This window comes from Pantherophis guttatus, chromosome 2, assembly GCF_059756535.1.
Source record: "Pantherophis guttatus breed Tessera chromosome 2, ASM5975653v1, whole genome shotgun sequence".
NCBI lineage: Eukaryota > Metazoa > Chordata > Lepidosauria > Squamata > Colubridae > Pantherophis > Pantherophis guttatus.
This window is the reverse complement of record NC_142064.1, coordinates 150424753-150450278: the sequence shown is the minus strand read 5'-3', so window position 1 is coordinate 150450278 and position 25526 is coordinate 150424753. Positions and strand designations below refer to the sequence as shown.

The following is a 25526-nucleotide window of genomic DNA, read 5'->3' as shown; positions in this document are numbered from 1 at the left end:
TTCAGTTCTGTGAGGGAATAAAATGTATATATATCCATAAAATGAATATTAGCATTTATTTTAAATAATATTTGGTGTTCATTTGGGACACCCAGAAACCACTGTGACTGCAATTGCCCAGTCCCCAGAGGCGTGGGGAACAGGGCATGAAATTCTAGCCCTGTGTATATGAATGATTTTGCCTCTCCCATTCTTACTGATCCTTTGCCTGTCCCCAAAATATGAAATGCAACGTCCCAGCCATTAAAATGTTGCCTATCCATCTCAAATGTGAAGTGCTTTTTTAAAACAACATAAAACATAGGGAAAGGTTAAAATAACAAAAAATTTTATTCATTTATGTATTCATTCATTCATTCATTCATACAAACAAACAATATATATAGCTTCCCATCTCAGGACAACAACTCTGGGTGGGACACAGAGGTTTAATATTGGGAAAGGAGCCACTTTGATATAATGGTTAAGGTGGTGGCCTGCAAGCCAGGAAACGGTAAGTTCTAGTCCTACCTTAGGCATGAAAGCCGGTTGGTGATTGGGCCAGTCACTCTCTCAGCCCAACCCACCTCACAAGGTTGTTGTCAGGAAAATTAGAGGAGGGAATGTTAGGTAGGTTTGCCACCTTGACTTACTTATAAAATAATAAAGGTGCAATAAAAATGTAATCCAATAATAAATAAAACTATACAACAACAAAAATAATAAGTTTATTTATTTATCTTTCAAATTTCTTAATCACTCATCTGTCTCGGAGATAATAACAACACACAATGTACATCCCGGTCTAAACATTCAATCATAATCCATTCAGATCAAACAAAAAAAAATCCTCCAACAGGGTTTCTTAAGTAAGAAACATGAAAACAGTTGGCCCAAGCAGAATTCATTCCCCCACCCCCAAAGTGAAGGTGTTGAGGATAAAGAAAACCTGCCAAAAATATGTATCAAAGAAATCTTCCTTAAAGGATATTCATTCTGTTGCATAGCAGCTGCTACCAAATACAAGAAAAATGCCTGTTATTTTATGTGTTACACTAGTAAACACAAAACTACATGAGCCTCCACTAGATCAAGCTAAAGGTTATCCAGTACAGCATTTTGTTCCGACAGAGGCTAATTATTGGTCTCGGTGACATCTTCAAATAAGATTTAAATTTAAAGAGCTTTCCCCTGTCTCCCCTCTGGCATTAAGAAATGTGCTGCCTCTGTTTCTGGAGGTAATCCATAGCCACTGCGGCCCTATTGTGGTAGCAAAGGCTGCCCATGAGTTGCATCACAAAAAGAAAATAGGTCGTCTCTCCATTTCATTCTCAGCAAATTAAGGTTTATTCATAAACTGTCAGGTGTAAGAAATCAGGACCATATCTTAAATTGCAGTTAAGATTTATTGCTCAAGTCTATACATGAAAATCTGATCAACAAACTGTTCAATACCAAGGATTGACACTAGATAAGGGTCAGTGGAATTTAAGAGAGGCTCAAGAGTGGTTGGACTTTGATCATTCGTGGGAATGTAATGATTCTAGACTGCTGACTCGCTTAACTTCGTCCCCCCGGCTCTGCCTGTTCTTCTCCTATATCAAGGTTCTATTCAGTTCTGACAAATTGCTAAGGAGGCTCATACAAGTGTATTAATTAGTCTGTTCAATTGTGTGTGCCAGGAAATAACTTCTCCATCTAACTGCATGTGGATTGTTAACTAATGAATAGATTTCAATGATTAGATCAGAGAGTAATAGCCTGATCGGGGTGCTCTATGCTGAAGATGGCTACAGGCTGCAGAGGGTGGTTCCCCACCCCCATGTCATTTGTTCTTTTGGTTTTTAGTCTCTATTTAATCTTCCTTAATTTTAATCATATTATCTTTTTACCATTTTCTAAGCTACCCGGAGTTACTTCAACAGTGAGGTGGACAGCATATCAATTAATGAAAGAGAGAGAGAGAAACAAAGAAAGAGAGAGAGGGGGGGAGAGGAATGAGAAAGAAAGAAAGAAAGAAAGAAAGAAAGAAAGAAAGAAAGAAAGAAAGAAAGAAAGAAGAGTTGGGTTGGGTTGGGTTGGGTTTCAGGATAATCACCAAATCTAGTAAACCATTTGACAATACCACCTAGGATTCAGCAGAGTTGCAGAAATACCTTGTGATCACATCATAAAGAAATTTACATCTGTTTTAATGATTTCATTTATTTAAATTTTAAATAACATGAATGATACCATATTGCATCATTTTATGCTTCTAAAAGTTCATTTTAGTTCCTTTTTTGCAATGAGATATTTATCACTTGTTGCATTATACCCAGATATATTCTCATAAATATAAATGTTTAATTTTTATCTTTGCTGTTGCAGAGTTATATCTTTATTGCTGCTTTTAATCGCACCATGATACATTCTTTACCTGTTATGATGAATATTATTAGCAACTTCTATCTATACAGTGCAAACATAACTGAAAAGATCGAAGTTTGGAGTAACCCTTTCTTTCAAGTAAGTAAATGTGAAAGTCCAAATGCTGATATTATAAATTCTTCATAAAATGATGGATAATGATGTTATATATTAGGAATTAAAAGATTTTGGCCATTCTTTCCAGTATTCTACTATAGCTCCAATCTGATTCAATTGATTGATGTTACTCACTAAGCATTTTTTTACATTGGCATTTGTACATGTATTTTCAAACTTCATTTGCTTTAGTTTTACCATTTACATAATACAAATTTTCAGAATAAATTTCATGCATTTATGCTGAAGAAATTCTAAGCTGGGAAATGCCACTTGAGGCCAGAGATCCCCTAAAAAATGAAAATTGGAAAGTCTCAACATATGCTTTCAAGAAAGTGTACTTTTCTAATTGTGTATAATAGATTGTTGCAGTGACTGATCTGGTTTAAAATGCTCATGACATACACTTATTCTCAATTGGTTATAAGCTGTGCCTCCATCTTTCTGGTAATAATTTAAAGAACTACCAACTATGAAAGTTGAGACCTCTTTAAGTCTTGGCTCAAAAATGATTTTAGTCCTTTCATGCATGTAATGCTCTTCATTTTCTCTGCTTTATGATTTGAAAGAATTCTAGAACCAAATACATTGCATAGTATAGCTCACAGCACAATACAGCTCATACTTCCATGGCAAGATAAAAAATTCTCTGCATCTTAATGTAGGGATAACCTGGGTTTTAATATTATAAAGAATGTATAGGTATCTTGAAATTTATCAATTATAGGAAGGGATAATATAAAAGGGAAAAACACCTAGTATTAAGCCTTGTGGTAGTGGCTAGAAATGGTTGCAGAGCAGTTTTGAAATGTAATGTGGATTCATTTTTGTCAGTATTGGGTGATACATCAGAAAGGAAAATTGTATTTCTAATTTTTGGGGTTTAAACATGTTATTTAAAGTTCTAGAATTCTGCCTATTTTTTAATGTAATTACAGATTGGAATTAGGTGGTATTGTAGGATTATTTAATATGAGACACATGAAATGCAGTTAATGAGGCATGATCTATAGCATACCAAAATAAGCAGGCCATATGTTTAGACTTTGTTAGATTTCAAGTTTGTTTTTTTTCCCCAAAAATTTCTTACACAAAAATCTCTTATTCTCAGGAAATCACTGACACAGTTTTCACTATTGTGCTGTATTTTGAAGCTGTCTTACTAGGAGTTCTTGTCACTGGAATGCCATCATATTTTGCCATGGAGAATGCAGAAAACCACAAGGTAACAAATCATAATATCTTTTTATTATATCAAGTGGATGGACAGACTCTGGATGGTATACAATTTAAAACATACCCAGTACAATAAAAATAAGGAACTAATAACCTGTGGACTGATATGCCCATTTCTGTGGTGTGCCTTTGAGTTAGTTTTGGCATCAATACCTGAGAAAATGCTAGAAAAGATAATCAAGCAGTGAGTGTATAAGGAAGAAAGTGATTATTAGAAACCAGTATGACTGTGTTAAAAAACAAGTTTTATGTTGATTAAATAGAACAGTGTGATGTTGCCACTACCAAATGGATTGTTGAATAATCATAGCCAATTTATGGTCCTCAATGAATGTACCGGTATGTCTCCATGAAAAGAAATATGCATCAGGATTCTGTCCTGGCACAGTATTTATCAACATTTTTTTAAAAAAAAGGATAAAGGGGATGCTCAGCAATTTTGTAGATAATGTGAAGCTTGTTGGGGATGGAAAAGATTGCTAACACTTCAGAAAACAGGCTCAATGTCAAAAAGATCTTGATAGACTTTGGCTCTTTTCCAACAAAATTGCAAGCAATGTAGACTTCTATACATATAGAGGTACAATGTAGATGGAACCTGGATCAACAGTAGTACTTCTAAGAAGAACCTGGGTGTCCTGATAGATAACCGAATGGACATGGGTCAACAGTGTGTTGCTGCTGTCAAAAAAGCCAATGCAATCTTGGTCTGCATCAATAGACATCTGTCAATTTCACGGGAAGTAAAGTTTTGCTTGTATGCTGCCCTGGACAGACCTCATCTGGCATATTGAATCCAATTCGGGATGCCATAATACAAGAAGAATGCTGAGAAACGGAAATGATACAGAGAAAAGCAACAAAGATAATTGGGATATTGGAAATAGTATTCTATGAAGAAGAATGGTTAAAAAAAGTTCAGCCTTAAGAAAAGAGATATGATAGCAGTCTTCCCGATACCTAAAAGGCTGTCAGGTATGGGAAGAGAGTATGAATTCATTTTCTCTAGTGCCCACAGTTAGAACAAATACCACTAATTGTAAATTTTACAAAGATGATCCAGACTCAAAATAAGGAAGAATTTCCTGACTGTGAGAACTATTAAATAGTGGGGCAGCTTGTCTCATGGAATTATCTCACTTCATCTCTGGAGATTCTGAAATGAGTTGGATGGCCATTTGTCTGAGTTGATCTGCCCTAGGAGGGAGTTGGATTAGAAGACTTTCGAGATCCCTTATACCGTCCTATGATTCTGTTAAATGCCAAAACCTTAGTGATACAACCTGGATGGTTTATATGCCACAGTTAGAATATTTTCCTGAAGCAACAGAAATATTTGATTGAGTCCATATTAATTTTCTTTTATATATCACATCTCAATTACCATTAAAGGAGTTGAAATAACTTAAAAGACATTTTAACTGATTTCATGTTACAGGTACTTCTCAGGTTACAACAGCAATTGGGACCAGAATTTCCATTGCTGAGTGACATGGTTGTAAAGTGCAACATCACAAAACCACATCAGTCAGCAATGGCAAACCCAGTTTGCCATCATAACCCAAAGACCATATGGTTCATTAAGAGAAGACCTCGCATCATGACATGGCCTATTGGGCCTGTATAACAATTGAGCCAAGTCAGAGTGCAATTTAGAAGGGAGAAGCTAAACAGGCAGTGGGGTATAACTTTTTAAATTTCCAGAAACATTGTTATAGAACTTCATTTCATGTACATATCAGTGCCATTGCAAAGTCTAGTCAGAAAGCAATGTGCAAATCGGCTCTCAGTGAAATCTGTATCACAATTATTAACATCCATACTATGGACAAGATAAAATTTGAAGAAGCACCATTAGGAGAGGTTTATCTATATTTTGGCTGACTCTCATAGCTATATTTAGATTTAATCACTATCCTAACTATAATTGCTGATCACTCTAAGGATTCTAAGGCACTATGTAATTACTATCACTTCTAGTATGTACTATTTTATCTGTCTTTTAATTTTTTTCCAGTCTTTAAGATGTACCTAATTTTTTTTAACTTGATGAATTGTTTTTGGATCCAGTTTTATTCATGTCTCAATGTTTTGTCCATTTTTCAAAAATAACTTAATGTTTTTGTTGATTAAATTTAATAAACTTTAATATTCTTCCAGCATTAGGATTATATAATGGTTCAGTATTTTAAAAATGTACCATATATAGCATGTAGATATGTTTAATATTAACATATCAGCTACAAACAGAAAGAGCAAAATCAGGATGAATGATGAGATCTACTGCCACAATATGTTACCTACCTATTGACCTATCTATTATTTATTTTGTAGACAAGAGCTTACACCCAACTTAAAATCTCTGGACTTTATCCTTCTGCTTATTGGTGTGGACAAGCACTAATTGATATCCCATTATTTTATATAATTCTTCTTCTTATGGTAGGAAGTTTATTTGTATTTCATCATGGAGTTTATTTTTTCCCTGAAAAGTTTCTTGCTGTGGTAAGTACTATTTTACAACAAATACATTTCCTATTATTTTTTCATTTTATTGTGAATACATTTGGATTTTAAACTGTCTCTCCACAAAAGTGAATAAGAATATTTTTACTTTTTTTTTCAAAATTGAAAACTACGTTATCAGTTAGCCCGTATTGATTTATCTTAAGAAGCAAAATTCGAAACAAATGCTTTTCTATAATTCATTTTCTAAAAAAAATGACTGATTATTGCTTGGTGTAATAAGAATGTCTAATTTATTTATTAGAATTGCTCATTTCTACTAGTATGCCAAATCTAAACCAGGATCTCATGTTGTGGCTAGGGAAACAATAAAAGCATAATTAAAAATTTGCTTCTTTTGGAAATGGGTTATAATATTGCAGACATAAGGAGGTTCTTTATGCAAGATGTTTTTATCTAGTGAAAACTCAGCATTGTTGCTAGAATATATTTTTTTCACATCATTCTTTATTAGTGTTGCATTATTACTTTCCAACCATTTTCATTAACAAGAGAATCCTCTGTTCCAGTAGAGGAGACTGAGTTCAGGGTTGAACTATGGAGTCCTTGGTGCTCTCTTAGCTTGGTTGTTTGTTTCCAGACTGTGCAAACAAACCAACCAAGCTCAGAGAACACCAGGGCAGGGGTGAAATTCAGCAGGTTCTGGAGAACGGGTAGCGGAAATTTTGAGTAGTTCGGAGAACCGGCAAACACCACCTCTGGCTAGCCCCAAAGTGGGGTGGGAATGGAGGTTTTGCAGTATCCTTCCCATGCCACGCCCACCAAGCCATGCCCACCAAGCCACACCCCCAGAACCGGTAGTAAAGAAAATTGGATTTCACCAATGCACCAGGGACTCCACAGACTCCTCTGTACCTCTTCTATCACAGTTCCTACAAAAAATGTTGCACAAATACGTATTTTCATCAGTGACTGCAAGAAGAGTTTTGAATAATTTTATTATTCAGTCGCTAAATTGTGTCTGACTCTTCGCGAGTCCATGGATATAGCATGCCAGGCCCTCCTTGCACTGTGTCCTGGAGTTTGCCCAAATTCATGTTTGTTGTGTCAGTGACACTAACCATCTAATCCTCTGCCATCCCCTTCTCCTTTTACCTTCAATCTGTCCCAATATCAGGGTCTTTTCCAGCAAGTCCTCTCTTCTCATTTGATGGCCAAACTATTTGAGCCTCAGCTTCAGCTTGAAGAATAGGACAGCTGTATCTATATGAAACAGATGAGAACAGAAGAAAAGGAGCAGGAATTAAGCGGCCTCATAGCTTGCCTGTTAGAAAATTCTTTTAGGCTTATGTACTACTTTCTTTATCCCTGATCTTAAAAAGTCAACTAAGAATTTTCTTTTCACTTGCAGATTTTTTGCCTTATTGGCTACGTACCATCTGTTGTTATGTTTAATTATATTGTCTCCTTCAGCTTTAATGCCATACAAAATACCAAAGAATTTTGGTCATTTATTTTTTCAGTGGTAAGTTAAACTTATTTGTTGTTTGTATGACCCATCCCTCTTATACAGTATAACCCTGGTGGCTAGCAATAAACAGACCACTATAGATGTATGAAAAATAAAAAACCAACCCCACAACATTTTTTTTTTAAATGACACACTTCAGCCAGGACATCATAACAACTCTATGCCAGTTACACATGTGTTGGTTTAAATTTCTATCCTGGCCCATTGCCTGGGGGAAGAACCAGGTGTTCACAAGTCTTCTGAAAAGCCAAGAGGAAAGGGGCCTCCAGATCTTGAAGTGAAGGCTGTTCCAAAGAAGAGGTATTTTTACAGAGAAGGCACACCTCTTAGATCCAGCCAGGTTACATTGTTTAATAGAGAAGGTCTGGAGCACACCTATCCTATCTGATTTGGCAGGGCAGGCAGATACTCTCAGGTGTAGCCAGTCCTGTTGATAACCTGTCCCATGCATGCAGAGCTTTAAAGATAATAACTAGCATCTTGAATTGCATCCAGAAGGAGATTGGGAGCCAGTGCAGCTTGGATAGCTATGGTGCAAACCTTGGAGCACTCAAAACTGTGTGTCCTGTTCTAATCTGAACCAGTTTAAATTTAGATGGTTTTCATGTACAATACATGGGAAATGAGTAAAGCATGAATGAACATGGATGGGCATTGGCTTTCAAATTGTGCACAAACTCTCCAGAGGAGTGCTACTCTTTTGAGATTTAAAGATGACAATTGTCCAGATCCAGAGGGATCCAAAAAGCCCAGAATCATTTTGTCTTGCTAGAGTTGAACTGCAACCAGTGTTCTTTCCCATCAAAAATTTACAGCCTCCAAGAACTTAGTAAGCACCTGGGTGGCACCATTTTGTCCCGCCTCAGTGCAGATGTACAGCTGAGGACCATCAGTATGCTGTACCTCATGCCACTGAATAATCTTACCCTGTGGCTTCTCTCCCTCCATCCCTATGAATACAAACTGGAACTGACCACAGAGGAAAGAGAAGCTCTGCAGAACATTCCCTAAGCCAGTCCATAAGTATGCTATGGTCAATAGTATTGAAAGCCACCAAAAAAAAATCCAGATGGACACACAAGCCCATTTCAACCCCTTCAAAGATCAGCCATAACTATATTTCAGTACTATATCTCATCCTGAACTCCCACTGAAAAGGATTCAGATAATCTACTTCTTCAGATTATGTTGTCCTCCCTTCCTCCAAGCTATTTAATGCTTTCCTCCACTTTCCTTAATTTACTAAATTACTAAATCTTAAACATGCCAAAGGGCTAAGGCTAACCCTGCACCCTGAGATGCCATTATACGTTAGCTACAATGTCTTTCTCATATGTATTTGATGCCATTTGCCGGGGACATGGAATGCCACTGGATAAAAATAAATAACACAATCTTTTAAATTTTCTTTTCTCTTTCAGGCTGCTTTAGTTTGTTCTGTTGTCATCGAAGTAGCCTTCTTTATGTGGTATTACACAACAGCCGCTGTTCTTCATGTTTGTTTTTCTATTTTTGTTCCCATCTATCCTCTTATTGGGTGTCTCATTTCTTTTATAAAGGTAGGTTTTCTAAGAAATTGAAACAGTAAATTTATTTCTGGCACATGCTAGGAGAATAAATTGACATAAATTAAATTACTACCAGTATGTGTAGGAATATGTTTATAAAATTATATATGTGTATTATTTACTTAACACAAATACTGGATAAATATAAAATTGGAGACCATGTATGTTAAGAAAGACAATAAGTTACAATGCAGGAGGGATGGGAACAGAAAATATTTTAAAGGGTGATTCTGACTTCATTTTAATCATATTTATGGGTTTTTTGTTGGCTGTCCTCCCCACTAATGCTTAACAATATTGGAGATTGTGCTGTGAAGTGTTTCCCAACCTCCAGGAGTAGATATTGATAGTGTGTAAAGCATTTGGATAGCAAAAGTCATTTCACTAGACTATAGGGTTAAATTACTTCCATATTTTATCTTAAATACGATTATGATGCTGCTCCTTATAAACTGAGAATCAAAACATGAGAAAGTTACCTTCAGGCTGAATGAAGATAAGAAGAAGACTCTTTTAACATATAATTTGGATACTACATTTAGCATCATTCCATTTCAATTAATATGAATTTGCACCATAATGCTTTTAATGATTTATTACAACCAAATCAGATAGTATACAACAGAGGGACCCTCTCATTTGATTGTCCTGGATACTTCCTGAATTTAGCTTCACTTCCTGTCATTTTGTTATTGTCATCACTTCTTCTCACGATAAAAGAAAGATTAATCTTGATTAATCTTGATACTACTACTGGTGACAGAGTAGTTTATAAAAACTATTATAAGTTATCACTAGTTTATAAAAAGCTAGTCTAGTGGATTCAACTGTGATTGTAAATTCTACTGATTTTGGAAAGAATAAGTGTGCTATACAGGTAGTTCTCGACTTATGACCACAATTGAGCCCAAAATTTCTGTTGCTAAGTAAGACATTTGTTAAGTGAATTTTGCTCCATTATATATCCTTTCCTGCCAAAGTTGTTAAGTGAAACACTGCAGTTTTAAGTTAGTAACACTTATATTAGTTGTTAAGTGAATCTGGCTTTCCCATCTCAGAAGATCGCAAAAGGGGATCACAGGACCTGGGGACATAAATATGAATCAGTTACCAAACATCTGAATTTTGATTATGTGACCATGCGGATACTTCAACGGTTGCAAGTGTGAAAAATGATCATAACTCACTTTTTTTTAGTGCCGTTATAACTCCAAACAGTCACGGAATGAACTGTTATAGGTCAAGGACTACCTGTATTTTCTTTATACATGAATGTGTTTTAGAACTGATGTATAGAATCAGTCAGATAATCTAGACAAAAATAACCTAATTATGTGTATATTCTGGAACAATCTATATTTGGGAAAGAAGGTTTTGTCACTCCTTGAAGAAGCATCTGAATAAACTAACAGTGTCCTGTGAAAAATATTAGAAGAATTAAAAATAAGAGTATTATCTTGTTCACCTGAAATCCCCTCAAGATGAGAAAACATTTAGATAGTTTATAGAGTTCAGTAGTCATACCATTTTTTAAAGTTTGTTGAGCTTGGCTTCAATAAGTATTTGTTGTTTTGTTAGATAGTACGGAAACTTGATAACAAGATGGAGAAGCATTCAGAAAGATTGTTGATTTCTGTTGTAGCGGTAAGCATATCTTTTAAATAAAAGATACAAGAAATAATAACAAATTGTGTTGTTTATTTTATGGTTAGTCTGTTTATAATTTGTGCAAAACTATGATGTGTTTAAAAATTGGTTCGGCCATTGTGAGGAATGCTCCTCCTCCCCTGCAAAAGTAATAGTATTATTTGATATTGCAGGAGCATTAATTATACATGGAATAAAAAGCACATACATTCAACTTTATTGTGTTAAATGCAGTATTATGAAAAAATGAGTTATATTATGGAGACAATTTAAATTGCTTTTGGACTTGGGTGGGAAAGGAACGCAGAGCTCTTATGAGCTACTTGGAGGAACAGAACTTTTCTTCAAGACCTTAACAAGAATTATGGGATTTTCAGTAAACCTTTTAGTTTAGGTTCATATTTATTGCTTGGCCCTGAATAATTATTTCAAAAAAGCTGATAATTTCAGCTGTAACAATTGTAATCTGTATTGATACGAGTGGCTTACTTCAAAGGCCAGCATAGAAGCAGCAGACCGATCTTGCCAGTGCTGTATTTAAATATTATTGAAGAATATTTTTGTTTCTGGCATGCTGCCCAGAGTTGCATTACTCAAGATGGGCAGAATATCTCTTATTTCATTTTCATGTTTCTTAAATATGAAAGAGTTCTTGTAATGGTAGGTGAAAATGACCTTGGGATGCTGCAGCCTAGGTACAGTCTAATAAGTGGCAACTCAGTCAACAGGTGGGAGAAAAGCGTTGCCAAAGGGACCCTTTCCTAGTTTTCCAAAGACTAAAAAGAGAGGGGGGACATAACTTCAGTCTTGCAAGATTCTGCTAATGTAACAGCAATAGCACTTAGACTTATATACCGCTTCATACTGGTTTACAGTACTCTCTAAGTGGTTTGCAGAATCAGCATATTGCCCCCAACAATCTGGGTCCTCATTTTACCGACCTCAAAAGGATGGAAGGCTGAGTCAACTTTGAGCTGGTCAGAATCGAACTCTAGACTATGGGCAGAGTTAGTCTGCAATACTGCATTCCAACCCCTGTGCCACCATGGCTCCTAAAGATATAGTGTTGGTGCTCCTGGTTGTGTTTCTTGTCTGGACTACTCAAAGAGTTAAAATTAATCTTGCCAGACTGAAAGTATTTTTCTCCTTCTCTTTTTAGCCTCCAGAAAACTAAGGAGGGTTTCTTCTAAGACACTTCCCATGCCTTTCCCCCAATTTGCAGACTGGGCTTCCTCTTATCAGAAGTTGCCTAGGCTGTGCCCAAGGTCATTCTTGCATGCCATCATAATTCTGTTATTCAGCTTTGACATGGATTTTAAAAAGTGAAATAACAATGTAAAATGGACCCTCAATCCATTATAATCATTTTACTTTGTGCTATATTAAGGCAGAGTGGAATTATGGTGGAATTGATGGAATCAGGCATTTTTTTTAATGAAGTGCACATTTGATTTAACAGGAACCTAGGGCAAAATATAATACACAGCATCTTAGAAAAAATAATACACACAAGAATATCATCATAAATAAAATTAAATTTTAAAAGCTAGAATGTTAAATACCAAGATGAAACAACAACGAATAGCATTAAAAAAAACAGATGAAAAAAAATATTCTGTAAAACCAAAACTTAACCTCTCTCTTTTGTGCATGAGATTTATAACAGCATTTCGGGTAATAATGTAAAGTACTGACAGATCTGGATCAAAGAGGACATTCCTTCAAAAGTCCTGAAGCCAAATGATTTAAGCTTTCTAAATTAAAGCTTAAAGAGAGATTGTTGGGAAGAAAAAACTAAGATTTAGAACAATACTTCATAACTTACAACCACAATTGAACCTGAAATCTCCATTGCTAATCAAGAAAGTTGTTAAATGAGTTTTGCCCCATTTTATGGCTATTCTTGGCACATTTGTTATCATACTGTTATTAAGTTAGTGTCATGGTTATTAAGTCAATCTGGCTTTCCCATTGACTTTGCTTGTCAGAAGATGATCACATGATCCCGGGACACTGCAACCATCATAAATACATGCCACTTACAAGTATCTGAATTTTGATCACATGACCATGGGGATGCTGCAACGTTCATAAGTGTGAAAAATGGTGATAGATCACTTTTTTCAGTGCTTTTGTAATTTTGAACAGTCACTAAATAAATGGTTGTAAGTTGAGGCCTTCTTGTATTCAGCTGCTATAATGAATTATTTTGTAAAACATCCTATCCTAAGCAGCTGGCATTCTAAGCAGCGGTTTTCAGTTGTCTGTTTCTATTGTACTTGCTTACAAATTGTTCATGTTTCTAGCAAAACAGAAGTTTTAACATGATTTTTTTTTCTTTCATATTAGCCATATTTGCAGTGTGTAGTTTGGCTCTTTCTTCTGCGTTATCTTGAAATGAAGTGTGGGGGAAAGTCAGTAAGAAAAGATCCATTTTTCAGGTTGGTATAACACTGATAAAATGTAATATCCTAGTATCAAATTTCAGTAGATAATGATAAATTTCAAATACCTTTTGAAGAAACTTTTTGTCCAAATAAATAAACAAACAAACAAACAAACAAACAAATAAATCTGTTTGATATTTTACTGCTTAGAAGTCTATATGTGCTTACCCTTGCACCTGTTTTAAAAAAATCTATCAAAGGGAAACAGAAAACATATCGCTGAACTATAGTATTGAACTGGTATTAAAGAAAAAAAAGGACTGAAAAGAATAGTCAGTTTCTTGTAGTAAAGCTTGGATTGTTCATTAAAATTCAAAATATAATTCCAAGGAAAACACATATTCTTAGATGTGGAATAAAGAATGTGTAGGTTGGTGTTGCTTCCAGACTATAGCAGAATGGCTGTTTGAAAAATACAGGTAATCCTCCATTGATGATGGCATCGGGACCAGATTTGCCATCGCTAAGTGACATGATCGTAAAATAGGATGTGATGTGAATTAGCAACAGCAATTCCAGTACTCTGGGTTGCCATCATGAAGTGAATCACTGTGGGTCGTTAAGTGAGAACATCACATGGTCACCATTTTGTTATCTGGTGGCATCCCCATTGATTTTGCTTATGAGAAGCCAGGAAAAAAGGATACAAATGACAACCATGGGGATCTGCAATGGGAAGAACTCTGAGGACCAGTCATAACTATTATATCACAAATTGGAATCATCCCTGAACAAGTGGTCATTAAGTGAGGACCCCCTGTATCCCTTTAAAGAACATTTCCCAATGCTTTTAAATGCAGTTTCCTTTTCCAGTTCTTTGCTAATATATTTGTGAATGCCTTCTGCTGATCATATGTTTTATGAATTGTTTGGTAGCAGGGGTGAAATCTAAAATTTGTTACTACCGTTTCTGTGGGTGTGATTTGGTGGGGGGGGGGAACTTTTTTTTTTAACTTTTAAAAGCATTTTTTCTACAACCTTAAGAGGTTGCAGAAAAAAATGCTTTTAGAAGCTTCTGACGATCAGGCAACTCAGCTGGGATTGCCAGAGGCTTTTATAGGCATTTTTTTTCTACAGCCTCTTCGGCTGAAGAGGTTGTAGAAGAAAATGCTTTGAAAAGCCTCTGATGATCCCAGCTGAGCCACACGATCATCAGAGGCTTTTTTTTTTTTTTTACTTTTAAAAGCATTTTTTCGGCCGAAGAGGTGGTAGAAAAAATGCTTTTAAAAGTAAAAAAAAAAAAAGCCTCTGATGATCACGCGGCTCAGCTGGGCATGGGGGGGGGGGCGCAGGGATTTTTGCTACCGGTTCTCCGAACCACCCGCCGCCATCGCTACCAGGAGCATTTCACCCGTTTGGTAGTGAATCTGCAAATATCCTTGTATTGACCATCATTCTTCTACAGCTTCATTTGAATTAATGGGCATTATCATTTATTTTTACATAAGATCCAGCTTCTCCTGACCTTTTCCATTGATCATCTTTCATTAAATATAACAGCCTCCTAGACTTTAAAGTATGTGGCCTGAAAAATTTTTTTTTCTTTTTCCTGAAAAATGTTTCAGCAAAGGGGCAGACTTGCAACTGTAGCTTTTCTTCCTGTTGTGTTGAATTGTTCCTCACATCATGACACCTGGGAACTTTTTCAAATTAAGAACAGGTTAATTTGAGGGCTCTTGCAGTCGACTTACCTTATTGTTAAATATTACATGGAACATTTTCCTGTTTATTTTGTCTGTTCAAAGAGCCATTGTAGAGAATGAATCTTTTTATCTGTTTTCAGAACACCTATGAAGCCCAAGACCTGGAAACTGCCAGATGTGCTGCACGATGAGAATGAGGATGAAGATGTTACAGCAGAGAGGCTGAGGGTTAAAGAGTTGATCACTTGTCAAAGCTGTGAAGAGGTAAATCTTCCCATCTCCACGTAGTTCTCTCTCCTTACTGCAAACCAGAATTGAAAGGGGTAATTTGCTTAGGTAGTCTGGAAACAGCTGATGAGTGATATGTTTTTCTGAATCTAAGAAACTGAGACTCTATGAGGAAGGGCCTGGTTACATTTTATAGAAACCTAAAACCAGCCTGGCTTCTCCCTCCATCACCATGCACCTAAACACTTCCTTCTTTCTGCATTCAAGAAAAAATAAAAATAGTTTGTTGCTGTTCTTGTGCAGAGTGTTATAGCACATTTCTCCTGTCTCTGTACATTATGTTGCCATCACCATGCCAGGACTTCTTCATTTCAGCTCCTTTGTGATCCACTGTACAATGATATAGCAGGAACTGGGAAACAAGAGGAGTGCTTTTCCTAAGATTGTTCAGACCACACCTCCTAGTGGCAGAAACCACAATCAACTTGAGAAACATAATTAAGCCTGTTTCCCACACAATGTAAAGAAAGAATATTTTTGTTCAATATTAGTTGTGTAGGAGAGGGGAAATAGTGATCTCATGTTGAGTGGATAATCTCTTCTCCGCAACCCCCAAAAATCTGGAAGTGTTTTATCTATGTACATTCACTTTTATGTTCTAAATGAGAAGAACCAGGTTACTGACTGAGTTTTTGTCCATTTAAAGGAATGTTTTTGCATTGTACATTCATTCTAACTTGGATGTAATCTCTGCGTTCTTTTTTCATTAGAAACCAGCAGTTTTAGTCCACTGTTTGCACAAAGAATATGATGAAAAGAGTGATTTTCTTCTTGGAAGAAAAATAAAGACAGTGGCAACTAATCGTGTTTCCCTTTGTGTGAAAAAAGGTTAGTGTTACAATTATTTATTATGGACTCAATATTAAAAAAAAAGATGGATAATCTTGCCAAACAAAAACTGCAGACTGGTATTTTTTTTTCCCCTTAGGGGAAATACTGGGAGTGTTAGGTCCAAATGGAGCTGGAAAAAGTACGCTAATAAATATTCTGGTGGGAGAAGTTGAACCAAATGCGGGCCAGGTAATTGATTTTAATCATTTTTTTAGCAGTTTTTGCAACTGAATGTTATGGGCATTCTCATCTAAAAGAGATCTTATAATGCAGATGATAATTCTTTTTGAATTGATAATAAGAATACCTCATACTGAGATTGCATATCCATTATTATATATTATGAATGATGAAGGAACAGCATTGGAAGTATATTTCTTACCAGTGATGTGTCTACTGATGGTTTTTCATGTATTCATCTTCGTATAAACCTCTTTTTGTGATCATTATATACTTTGAACTGAACAAGAATAAATAAAATGACCTGACTACAAAAATGTGTGCTTGAACTAAGCAAAATTGGGGAAGGGAACAAAAGTAAAGGGCTACATTGTGGACTGTAATCCTATATATTATTTTCTTTTCAGAAATGTCCCAAAACCTAAATCCCATTAGGAAGTAGGAGAGCTATCCAGATGGATGGATGGATTCAGCCCCTTTTTTATATATATTGCATTTATAACCAACTTTTCTTCTAAGGGTGCTTTCAGTCACCCCTCATCTTATATTGAGAATAGCTATTCTATAAAAGAGATTACCAAGAATCTACTCAGGGAGCTCAGTGGAATAAGTGGAAATTGAAACTTTGACCTTTGTTTGAACTACTACATCACACTAGTTAAAGAGAACTGAAATACTTGAACTAATAATATTTTATTGTTATCATTTCAGTAAGGTGTGCTTATAATAACTTTTAAATGTTTCTGGCCTATTAGAATCATCATCTGAAAACAATGGTGTATTTACAGGTGCTGATGGGAGACTTTTCTTCAGGTGATAATAATGAAGATGATTCCATGAGGTTTGTGGGGTACTGTCCACAGACAAACCCACTTTGGCCTGAAATCACATTACAGGAACATTTTGAAATATATGGTGCCATCAAAGGAATGAGCGAAAGTGACTTGAAAGAAGTCATAAAATGGTAAGACACTGCTCGTGAGAAAAATAATTCATTAATATATGCTAATGATTCATTAATACATATTAATACATTCATTAGCATGTATTGACATTCATGGTATCAACGGTCCAAACGGTTGACTTTTTTGGGCAGTTGACACCATAATTTGTTGTTAAAACTGCTTATAGGGAAATTTCACTACTAATTAGTAAGTTGGAAAACATCATAGCATATGCTGAGTATAATGATCTGACATATTTATTTATTTTCATATTGCTAAACTGTCCCTATCCCTCAAACAGAGGCTCTGTGTGGTATACAATGTAATATAAATAATAAAACCTGGAGCCTGGTTTAGCTCAACAGACAGAAGCATTGTAATTTAACACCAGCTGTCTGCAATTAAAGTAAGATCGAATCTTGCCAGGCTCAAGGTTGACTCAGCCTTCCATCCTTTCTAAGGTAGGTAAATTGAGGACCCAGTTTGTGGGGGCAATAAGCTGACTTTGTATAAATATACAAAAGTATGAAGGCTATTGCTTAATGCACTGTAAGCCGCCCTGAGTCTCCAGAGAAGGGCGGCATATAAATCAAATTTTAAAAAAAAACAATGTATAAAAATTAACATTAAAATTAAATTAGGATTAATTTTTTAAAAATGGTACACTAATGACAAACATCAAAAGGGTAATTCTAAGATTGCCATTAAACGTTGGTTTTTACAATGTGGGGGGGGGCACTAATTTACAGTTGTCTTCTGTGCCCCTCCGCAAGGCCACAGAACCAAGATTTAATCCCTTTGTGGAAGGCCAAGAGATTGGGTGCCATATTGCTTTTTTTTACATTGCTTACAAGACAGAAAGATGAGTGAGGTTTTTTTCCCCCAGCATCTCCAGTGCACTTGACTTTAAGGAGCAGCTACAGAAAAAAGTAAAGAAACTTGGAGCAGGAGTCAAACGAAAGGTTTGGTTTTCTTCTGAAATAATTAACTTTCTAATTCATGCTATGATGAATAACAAATAATGGCATAAACATTTAACTATGCAAGCCGAGAAAAATGTTCCTTCCCTTAACCTTTTATCATGGCTATTAGGTATTGTAAGATAGTATCCCAAATATCTCTTTGTCTGGAGGAATAGAACTAAAACTGATCAGGTCATTTAGTCGCTATCTCCTCCTTTACATGTGCTCTGTTACATAAAATGAAATTTGACATTTCTTTGAAAATAGGGGATGTAGAGAATCTCCTTGAGAGTTTCTGAAGATTTGACTTCATTTGTGCATCTTGAAGTGAATTTTTTTGGCTTGGCTTGGCCCGGCCTTACCTAAAGTAAATAACCATCACTGATGTGTTCTCCCCCATCCTGATCTCTTTTTTTAGCTATGTTTTGCCTTAAGTATGCTGGGTAGTCCCCACATTACTCTACTAGATGAACCATCTACTGGTATGGACCCCAAAGCAAAACAGCATATGTGGTAAGTGTCTCCAAAGGACACAGAGAATATATTTAATGTGAAATCACAACCATTTATTTACTTTCAATATATCCATCCTATTGCATAGAGGGTCAGAATGGGCAGTGGTTAACAAAAGATCCTCTCTGTAGCCTTTAAAAGGCATTTTACTCTTGGTAAAAAATAATTTAGGCATAACAAATTTGGCAAAAACAACACTCGTAATAGAAACAAAAATGAACATATTGGAAAGTTGCAATCCTAAGAAGCAGAAAAAGGCTTCTATTCTCTCCCCATATGTCTTTATGTAAACATCTGATCTAACAGAATTTATGAAGACTAATGGCCTTCGTATTTCAAAAAACTTTCAAAGTAGTTAGCCATAAACAATACACAGAAATAGAAACTTCTCTTACCTAACAATTGTGTCAACCCTCCTTGCTTTCTTCATGGTTTCTCTTTGTTCTTTGAAGATTTAAAATTAATTGCAGATGAAACTGATTGTGCTAATAGTTCTGCAAGAGTGCTGCCAGAGCTGGCTTTACTTCACTCACACATTATATTTCATTTTTTTAAAAGAAGGAATGGAGAGAGAAACATCTTTTTCTTAATTGTCAGGTGGGAAGTTTGGAAAAGTAACACTTTTATTATGACACTGCAGGTATTATTGCTGCAAAGGTTGTACAAGAATAATCCACAGATTTCCCGATTGCTGGCATAACGTCCATTTATTCAAATGCTGCTATCATCCTGCCTTACCTTTGCCAGTTACCATTTGCCTCCATAATCATTTTTGTCTTACTGTCCAGCTTAATAATTTTTGGGAATCTTAGATTGCAGGGGTCTTGATTCAATTTCATGGATTCATGCTGGATCATGGTTTTTAAAGTATCACAAGGCAGCATTTGTTTAAAGGGAACTGCTATATTTTCCCCCTGAAAAATATTGCAGCCTAAGAATATTATACCCATCAGCTATTTTAGGCTCAGTAATAAGTTTTCAAAAAGCAAAAGATGGCTAGAGGATACTAATGTTAGACAGGGTCACATTACCTCACTCAAAGAGTTCTTTTTAATGGCTATAGCTCAGGCTCAGGTTGAAGGAGCAAACTTAATAGATTGACTACATCTCATAATTGAGAATAAGTGAGATAGAATATTGAGAGAACTGGTAAGACTACAAAATAGACAAAGTAATGGAAAATGAAGACACTAAAGTGCTCTGGGTCTTTAGAATTCAAAGAGGCAAGCACTCATCACATAACACCCCAGACCTAACAGTTGTTGAGATGAAAAAGGCTGGATAGTGGATGTTGTAGCAGAACAAAAGAACTGGCAAAAATCACAAAATACAAAGACCTTCAGTTAGAAATAGGAGCGAATAAAGCAAAGGTAGTACCAATAGTACTACCTTGGGTACAATTCCAAAACAGCCAGAGCACCACTTGAATACCATCAGCATTGACAAAATCACTATCAGTTAGTTGCAAAAGACAGCTTATATCCTGCGACTGATACCTTTAACAATATCAGCTAAGATCTGCCTGTCCTTGGGAAGGGCTTGATAGGAGGATAAAAATGACAAATCCAGTCTAAACATTTGGCTGACTATGCAACCAGCCATGATAATCAGCATGAGATGCAGATGTATTCACCTTTTTAAAAATATAATTTTATTAAATTTTGAAAACAAAAATAAAAAGTATACTAAAAGCAAGAAAACAGGAAATAAAGAATCAGACAAAAAAGCAATATAAATATGCAAGAAAAAGGGGGGGGGAAGGAAAAAAATGGCTTTCAACTTTTTTTGATACATACCATGTTTCTCCCCAAAATAAGACCGGGTCTTATATTAATTTTTGTTCCAAAAGACACATTATGGCTTATTTTCTGGTTAGGTCTTATTTTGGGGGGAAATACAGTACTAAACGCCTCCATCTGGCTGACGATCTTAACTGGGGCTTATTTTTGGGGTAGGACTTATATTATGTGCATCCTGAAAAATCACGGTAGGGCTTATTTTCCGGTTGGGTCTTATTTTCAGGGAAATAGGGTATATAAATAAAAAACACATCTAACTCTCACTCTAAAAATGATAGTCTATATTACTTGTACAATTCTAATAAATCCCAAAATAAAAATTTTGTTCCCTACTTTCTCACAAAAAGTCCAGAAGTGGCTTTATTAAAAACTCATCACTATCTCTTAAAATACAACATCTTCATTCCGTTCCTCATCCCATTTTCTATAAACTCAAATCTTCAGCTGGCCTTATTAATTAGTAAAGTTCTAGTAAAAATTAGCAGAAATAACTAATAACATAAATATATAGCAACCCAGGAATTATGGGTGCATCCTGACCTGGCCATCTAATGCTTCTATTATGAGAGGTGCATTATCTGTTGATTAGCTTCCAAGTGCAATTCAAGGTGCCATGTGGCTCAGGGCCTAAATTTCTCTGAAGCTGCCTTCTCCAGGTTTAATTTACCTGCCTGATAATGTCAGAGAAGGCTTTCTGAATATCTTTGTGCTGAGAAAATATTATCAGCAGAGACCCCATTATCAAGTTTTCTCAATGATAGTTTTTATATTTCTGTACGCTGCCTTGAGTCGCCATGTGCAAATAGGCGGCAAAATATATTTTCTAAATAAATAGTTCCCTCTCCCTTGTGGGACAATTTACTCTGTGTTTTGGGGAAACCTCCCAATTAATCTTCTAAAGAGTCATAAAAACTCTTTTTATTAGAGTTTATTGGCGTGTTGGGAAACTACCAGCCAGATGAGGAGTGATCAAGCCTTGAGACGGAGGACTGTCTCCACTAAGATTCAGGAACTTTATATGTGATCCCAAAGAAGGGAGAGTCGAGAGATTCTTGGATAGAAGGGGTGTCAAACTCAAGGCCCAGGGTGCTTAGATCTGGCCCACAGGGCCGCCCTGGAAACAGTGAAGGACTGGCCCGTGGTGCCTCTGCCAGTGAAAACAGCTCAGGACCCCGTTTTCTCTGGCAGAGCGCTCGATCCACCATAGGCGCCCCCGACATGAGTGACGTTGAGCTGGCCATGCCCACTCTGGCTGCGCCCATTCTAGCCCCCTGAGGTCAAACACAACCCTGAGGCGGCCCTCAAATGAAATCGAGTTTGATACCCCTGTTGTATAGGTACAATATAGTAGTCAACTTGAACCCTTCACATGTAGCTATGGTCGCTTGCACCTAACAAAGTGAGTTGTTCTATCTGTGAATTGTGGCATAACTGCTTGGTTATGTTTAATTGTTAAGTATTTTCTTTTTTTTAATTGGCTTTAGCTCTTTTTTTTTAATTTCCTGAAAGCTGCTCAGAGCTTTTTGGAATGGAGGAACATAGAAACCAAATAAATAAATAATACTCCTTGCTATAGCCATCATTTATTTATATTGGAAGAGTTGAAGAGCAAAGAGCATTTCCAGACTTTAAATTTATTCTTTCAAGGGATGAGCAATGTTATTTAAAATAGACTGAACCTTATCTTTTTATTTTCTTACCAGCAGCCGCTTCATTTTATCTGGATTTAGTTCTCACTTGTTCTTCCTAGGTGCGGCTTTAGTTTTGGGAAAGATTAATAGATTTCTTTACGCTAATCAGATTGGGACTGTATAGACTGATATAAAGAAGAGTTGGCTTAGCAAGTCTAATTTTTCCTGAGTATCTATTATGTTTGATAGGAAAGCCATCCGAGCAGCCTTTAAAAGTAAAAAGAGAGCAGCTATTCTGACTACTCATTACATGGAAGAAGCAGAAGCTGTGTGTGATCGAGTGGCTATCTTGGTGTCTGGAAAATTGAGGTACCTTCTCTAGATATTGAGATGTTTGGGGAAAAAAGAAACCAAATTTACAATTAACACCAACTTAATAATTTTAATATCAAATCTATTTTTTCCTGCTTTTCTCTTTTTCCTGTCCCGAATATCTGATAGGTGCATTGGTACAATTCAACACCTCAAGACTAAATTTGGCAAAGGATATTTCTTAGAAATGAAATTAAAAGAAGTTCCAGATTTACAGATGAAGGAACAGCTCCAGAGGGCAGTTTTGCGTATGTTTCCCAATGGAAGACCTCAGGAAAGGTAAAAGGCTGTTGTTACAAGTCAAGTAGCTATTAATCAATTCCTTCTCATACTAGAGTTGTCTCATTACACTCGGCATAAGGATTAGAGAGAATAATGGATGGATGGCAACATGCCTGATTACAGTAGTGCTTGATTCATTCTAGCCCCATCCCATTAGCTAATCTGATCTATGCCAGCTAGGTAAAATCTTGATTTCTAAGTTTTAATTAGTGGTGGGTTGCCCCCTGTTCGCACCGGTTCTATAGAACTGGTAGTAAAACCAGTGGGAGGCTCCGCCCACCGACCAGACATCATCAAAACGCTTCTGCGCATGTGCAGAAGAGCGTGCGGCCCCGCTGCGAACCGGTAGTAAAGGTAAGTAGAACCCACCCCTGGTTTTAATCAATTAAAAAAATCATAAAGATGCAATTTGAGAAGTCCAAGCTTCTAGTTTAGATTCAACAGTTAATGCATGAAATGAAATTTATTCAATGGACAATTGGTTTTTGTTAAAAAATTATGGAATGCTTAATAAGTAGATCTTTTTCCTATTAAAAAATTATAGTAACTTAACACCAAGTTACTACAGCATTATTGATTGCACAACAATTACGATATACAGTATATCAAGTATGCATACTATCTAGGTATGTGCAAAATATTCCATCTCTAAAGATAGAATGTGTCAGGTTCCGGTGTATAAAGAAAACGCCACACACACAAATGATGGTTTGAATCCTTTACTGGCATGAACTAATATCCATAAAGCAATGGATCCTCACCCACCGGAATGGCAGCCCTGACACGCAGCTGCGCGTTGCGGCTGACAGAATGTTTAGGAAGTCAGGATATATATTTTTTAATTTATGGACCATGCTGATCCAGCTGTAACATGGTCTGTTCACAATGATCCTGAAACAAACTGGTTTTGTGTCCAAAGAAAGAATAGGATGTTTTGAAAATTGCAGGGCATTTGGTCCCCAATTACAAAATGTCTTTCATATAATCCATATTTAGTATTTCTTGTAATTTTTGGTATGTATAATAGGAAATTACATCTAATAGAATCTTAATAATAAATGTTGACATTTGTATATATTGTACAAATATACTTATTTATTTTAGAATTCTTATATGCAGGTCTAATATTACAGGATAATCATATTGATAAGGTTTCATTGTAGTTTTTAATTTCTCATCCCTTACTCAGAGATGTACAGTCTTTTCACTAAGGCTAAAATAGAGGCTGGCATCTGTGCGTACCTGTACACAGGGATGGGCTTCAGATCCTTTAGCAATGGGTTCACTGCCCCGTCCTGGGTGGGCATGGCCTACCGGGGGGGGGGGGGGGGGGCTTTTTCGCCTTCCCCAAGCTCCGGAGGCTTTTCTTGAGCCCTCCGGAGGCTGGAAACAGGCCCATTTCCGAACTTCTGGAACCTCCGGTAGGCCCGGTTTTTGCCCTCCCAGACCCTCTGCACGGCCCCTGCACTTACCTGGAATGATGAATGGGCCACATGGAGACTCCTGGGAGGGGTGGGCGTGGGTGTGGCCAGCCAGGTGTGGCATATGGGGGTTCACCGAACCCCGGTGATCCTTGGCTAGAGGATCACCCGAACCCTGCCGAACCCCCAGGAGACCACCCATGCCTGTACACCACAGGATTAGTGGGGATCCTTTCACAGTTCCATTCCTCATTGTTTGTAGCTCTTCAGTTTCCTATTTGTAATACTTTTTGCTTAAGTATCTATGTTCTAAGCTCCTTTTGTAGTGTTTAGATTGTTAGATCTGAAATTATGTCTTCAGATTTCTTGTTAACTTTTTGATAAAGGCTATTTTACTTTGAAAAGGTTCTTAGAAAGTTTCATCTCAACTACATTTTTGAAATGGGCAGTTTCTAAATATGATAATAAAAATAAATTTGTAAATTTGTAAATCTTTGTAAATTGAAATCCAGATAGCTTAGCCTTAATTTTGTTTAGCCTATGGTGGGACAGAGAGTAAGCTCCGGAAAGACTTTCAACATCCTTCAATCTCTAGTGTCAGTTTCTTGACCTAGTGTCCTTCAGATGGCTGCCAGAAGATCAGAAAAGCACCTGGAGAGAGCTTCTTTCAACCAGATGCAGAAACTTTGGATAATTATTTTCATCACCTGTGAGAAACAAAGCAAGCTTTGTTTCAAGCTGTCATTCATTTTTCAAACCAGGACTTCTCACCAGTTTTCCCCCTTGTTTTATTAACATCACCCACCACTGAACTACAGAGTGTACGGTCTCCTAGTGCTTCTCTTTCTTGTAAGGACTTGGAACATTTTTCCATTAATAAAGTGGTGAATGCCCATTCATTTTCATCCACTAGCTGTCTTCTGCTATTTTTTTTTTTTTAAATCACCATCTGTGTTTAAAAACTCTGCTGGCCTCCTTTAATGCAAGTTTCCCTCCTGAATCCTTTTTCTTGTACATTTATCTTATTTTTCTGCCTCTTTTTCTAACCTGTTTTCTGTCTTGCTGAACTTTTCTTTAAACACAGGTAGTTTTTCAAACTTTAAAGCATGTTCCTCTTTGCCCTTTATTGGAGAAATCTTCCTTGGATCCCTTTTTGTCTTCAGATTTTTCGACTGTTTCATTTTTCTGATCTGAGGTTTCTGAGAGTATCCTCCCATAATTGATTATTTATTGTCTTTTAATGACATTTTCAATCCATAA

At 36.4% G+C, this 25526-nt stretch overlaps 1 protein-coding gene and 1 long non-coding RNA gene across 7 annotated transcripts in view; one reads left to right on the top strand and one right to left on the bottom strand.

The window, feature by feature from the left end:
• The window catches only part of LOC117662942 (cholesterol transporter ABCA5-like), a 74373-nt gene that overhangs the window by 37889 nt on the left and 10958 nt on the right, over positions 1 to 25526 (top strand). For all 6 annotated transcript variants that reach the window (XM_087887023.1, XM_087887021.1, XM_087887022.1 and 3 more), the window contains exons 22-36: positions 2350 to 2487; positions 3617 to 3730; positions 6076 to 6246; positions 7619 to 7732; positions 9160 to 9297; positions 10885 to 10950; positions 13303 to 13394; positions 15184 to 15307; positions 16042 to 16159; positions 16260 to 16351; positions 17131 to 17306; positions 18173 to 18248; positions 18667 to 18761; positions 22441 to 22560; positions 22693 to 22842. In XM_087887023.1, the coding sequence (XP_087743149.1) occupies positions 2350 to 2487; positions 3617 to 3730; positions 6076 to 6246; positions 7619 to 7732; positions 9160 to 9297; positions 10885 to 10950; positions 13303 to 13394; positions 15184 to 15307; positions 16042 to 16159; positions 16260 to 16351; positions 17131 to 17306; positions 18173 to 18248; positions 18667 to 18761; positions 22441 to 22560; positions 22693 to 22842 (1784 nt within the window). The remainder of the gene's footprint in view (positions 1 to 2349; positions 2488 to 3616; positions 3731 to 6075; positions 6247 to 7618; positions 7733 to 9159; positions 9298 to 10884; positions 10951 to 13302; positions 13395 to 15183; positions 15308 to 16041; positions 16160 to 16259; positions 16352 to 17130; positions 17307 to 18172; positions 18249 to 18666; positions 18762 to 22440; positions 22561 to 22692; positions 22843 to 25526) is intronic.
• The window catches only part of LOC117662944 (uncharacterized), a 36054-nt gene continuing 14259 nt past the window's right edge, over positions 3732 to 25526 (bottom strand). Inside the window, exons 2-4 of the long non-coding RNA XR_015732458.1 lie at positions 15092 to 15344; positions 7363 to 7470; positions 3732 to 4569 (exon numbers count right to left, since the gene is read on the bottom strand). This is a non-coding gene — a long non-coding RNA (uncharacterized LOC117662944). The remainder of the gene's footprint in view (positions 4570 to 7362; positions 7471 to 15091; positions 15345 to 25526) is intronic.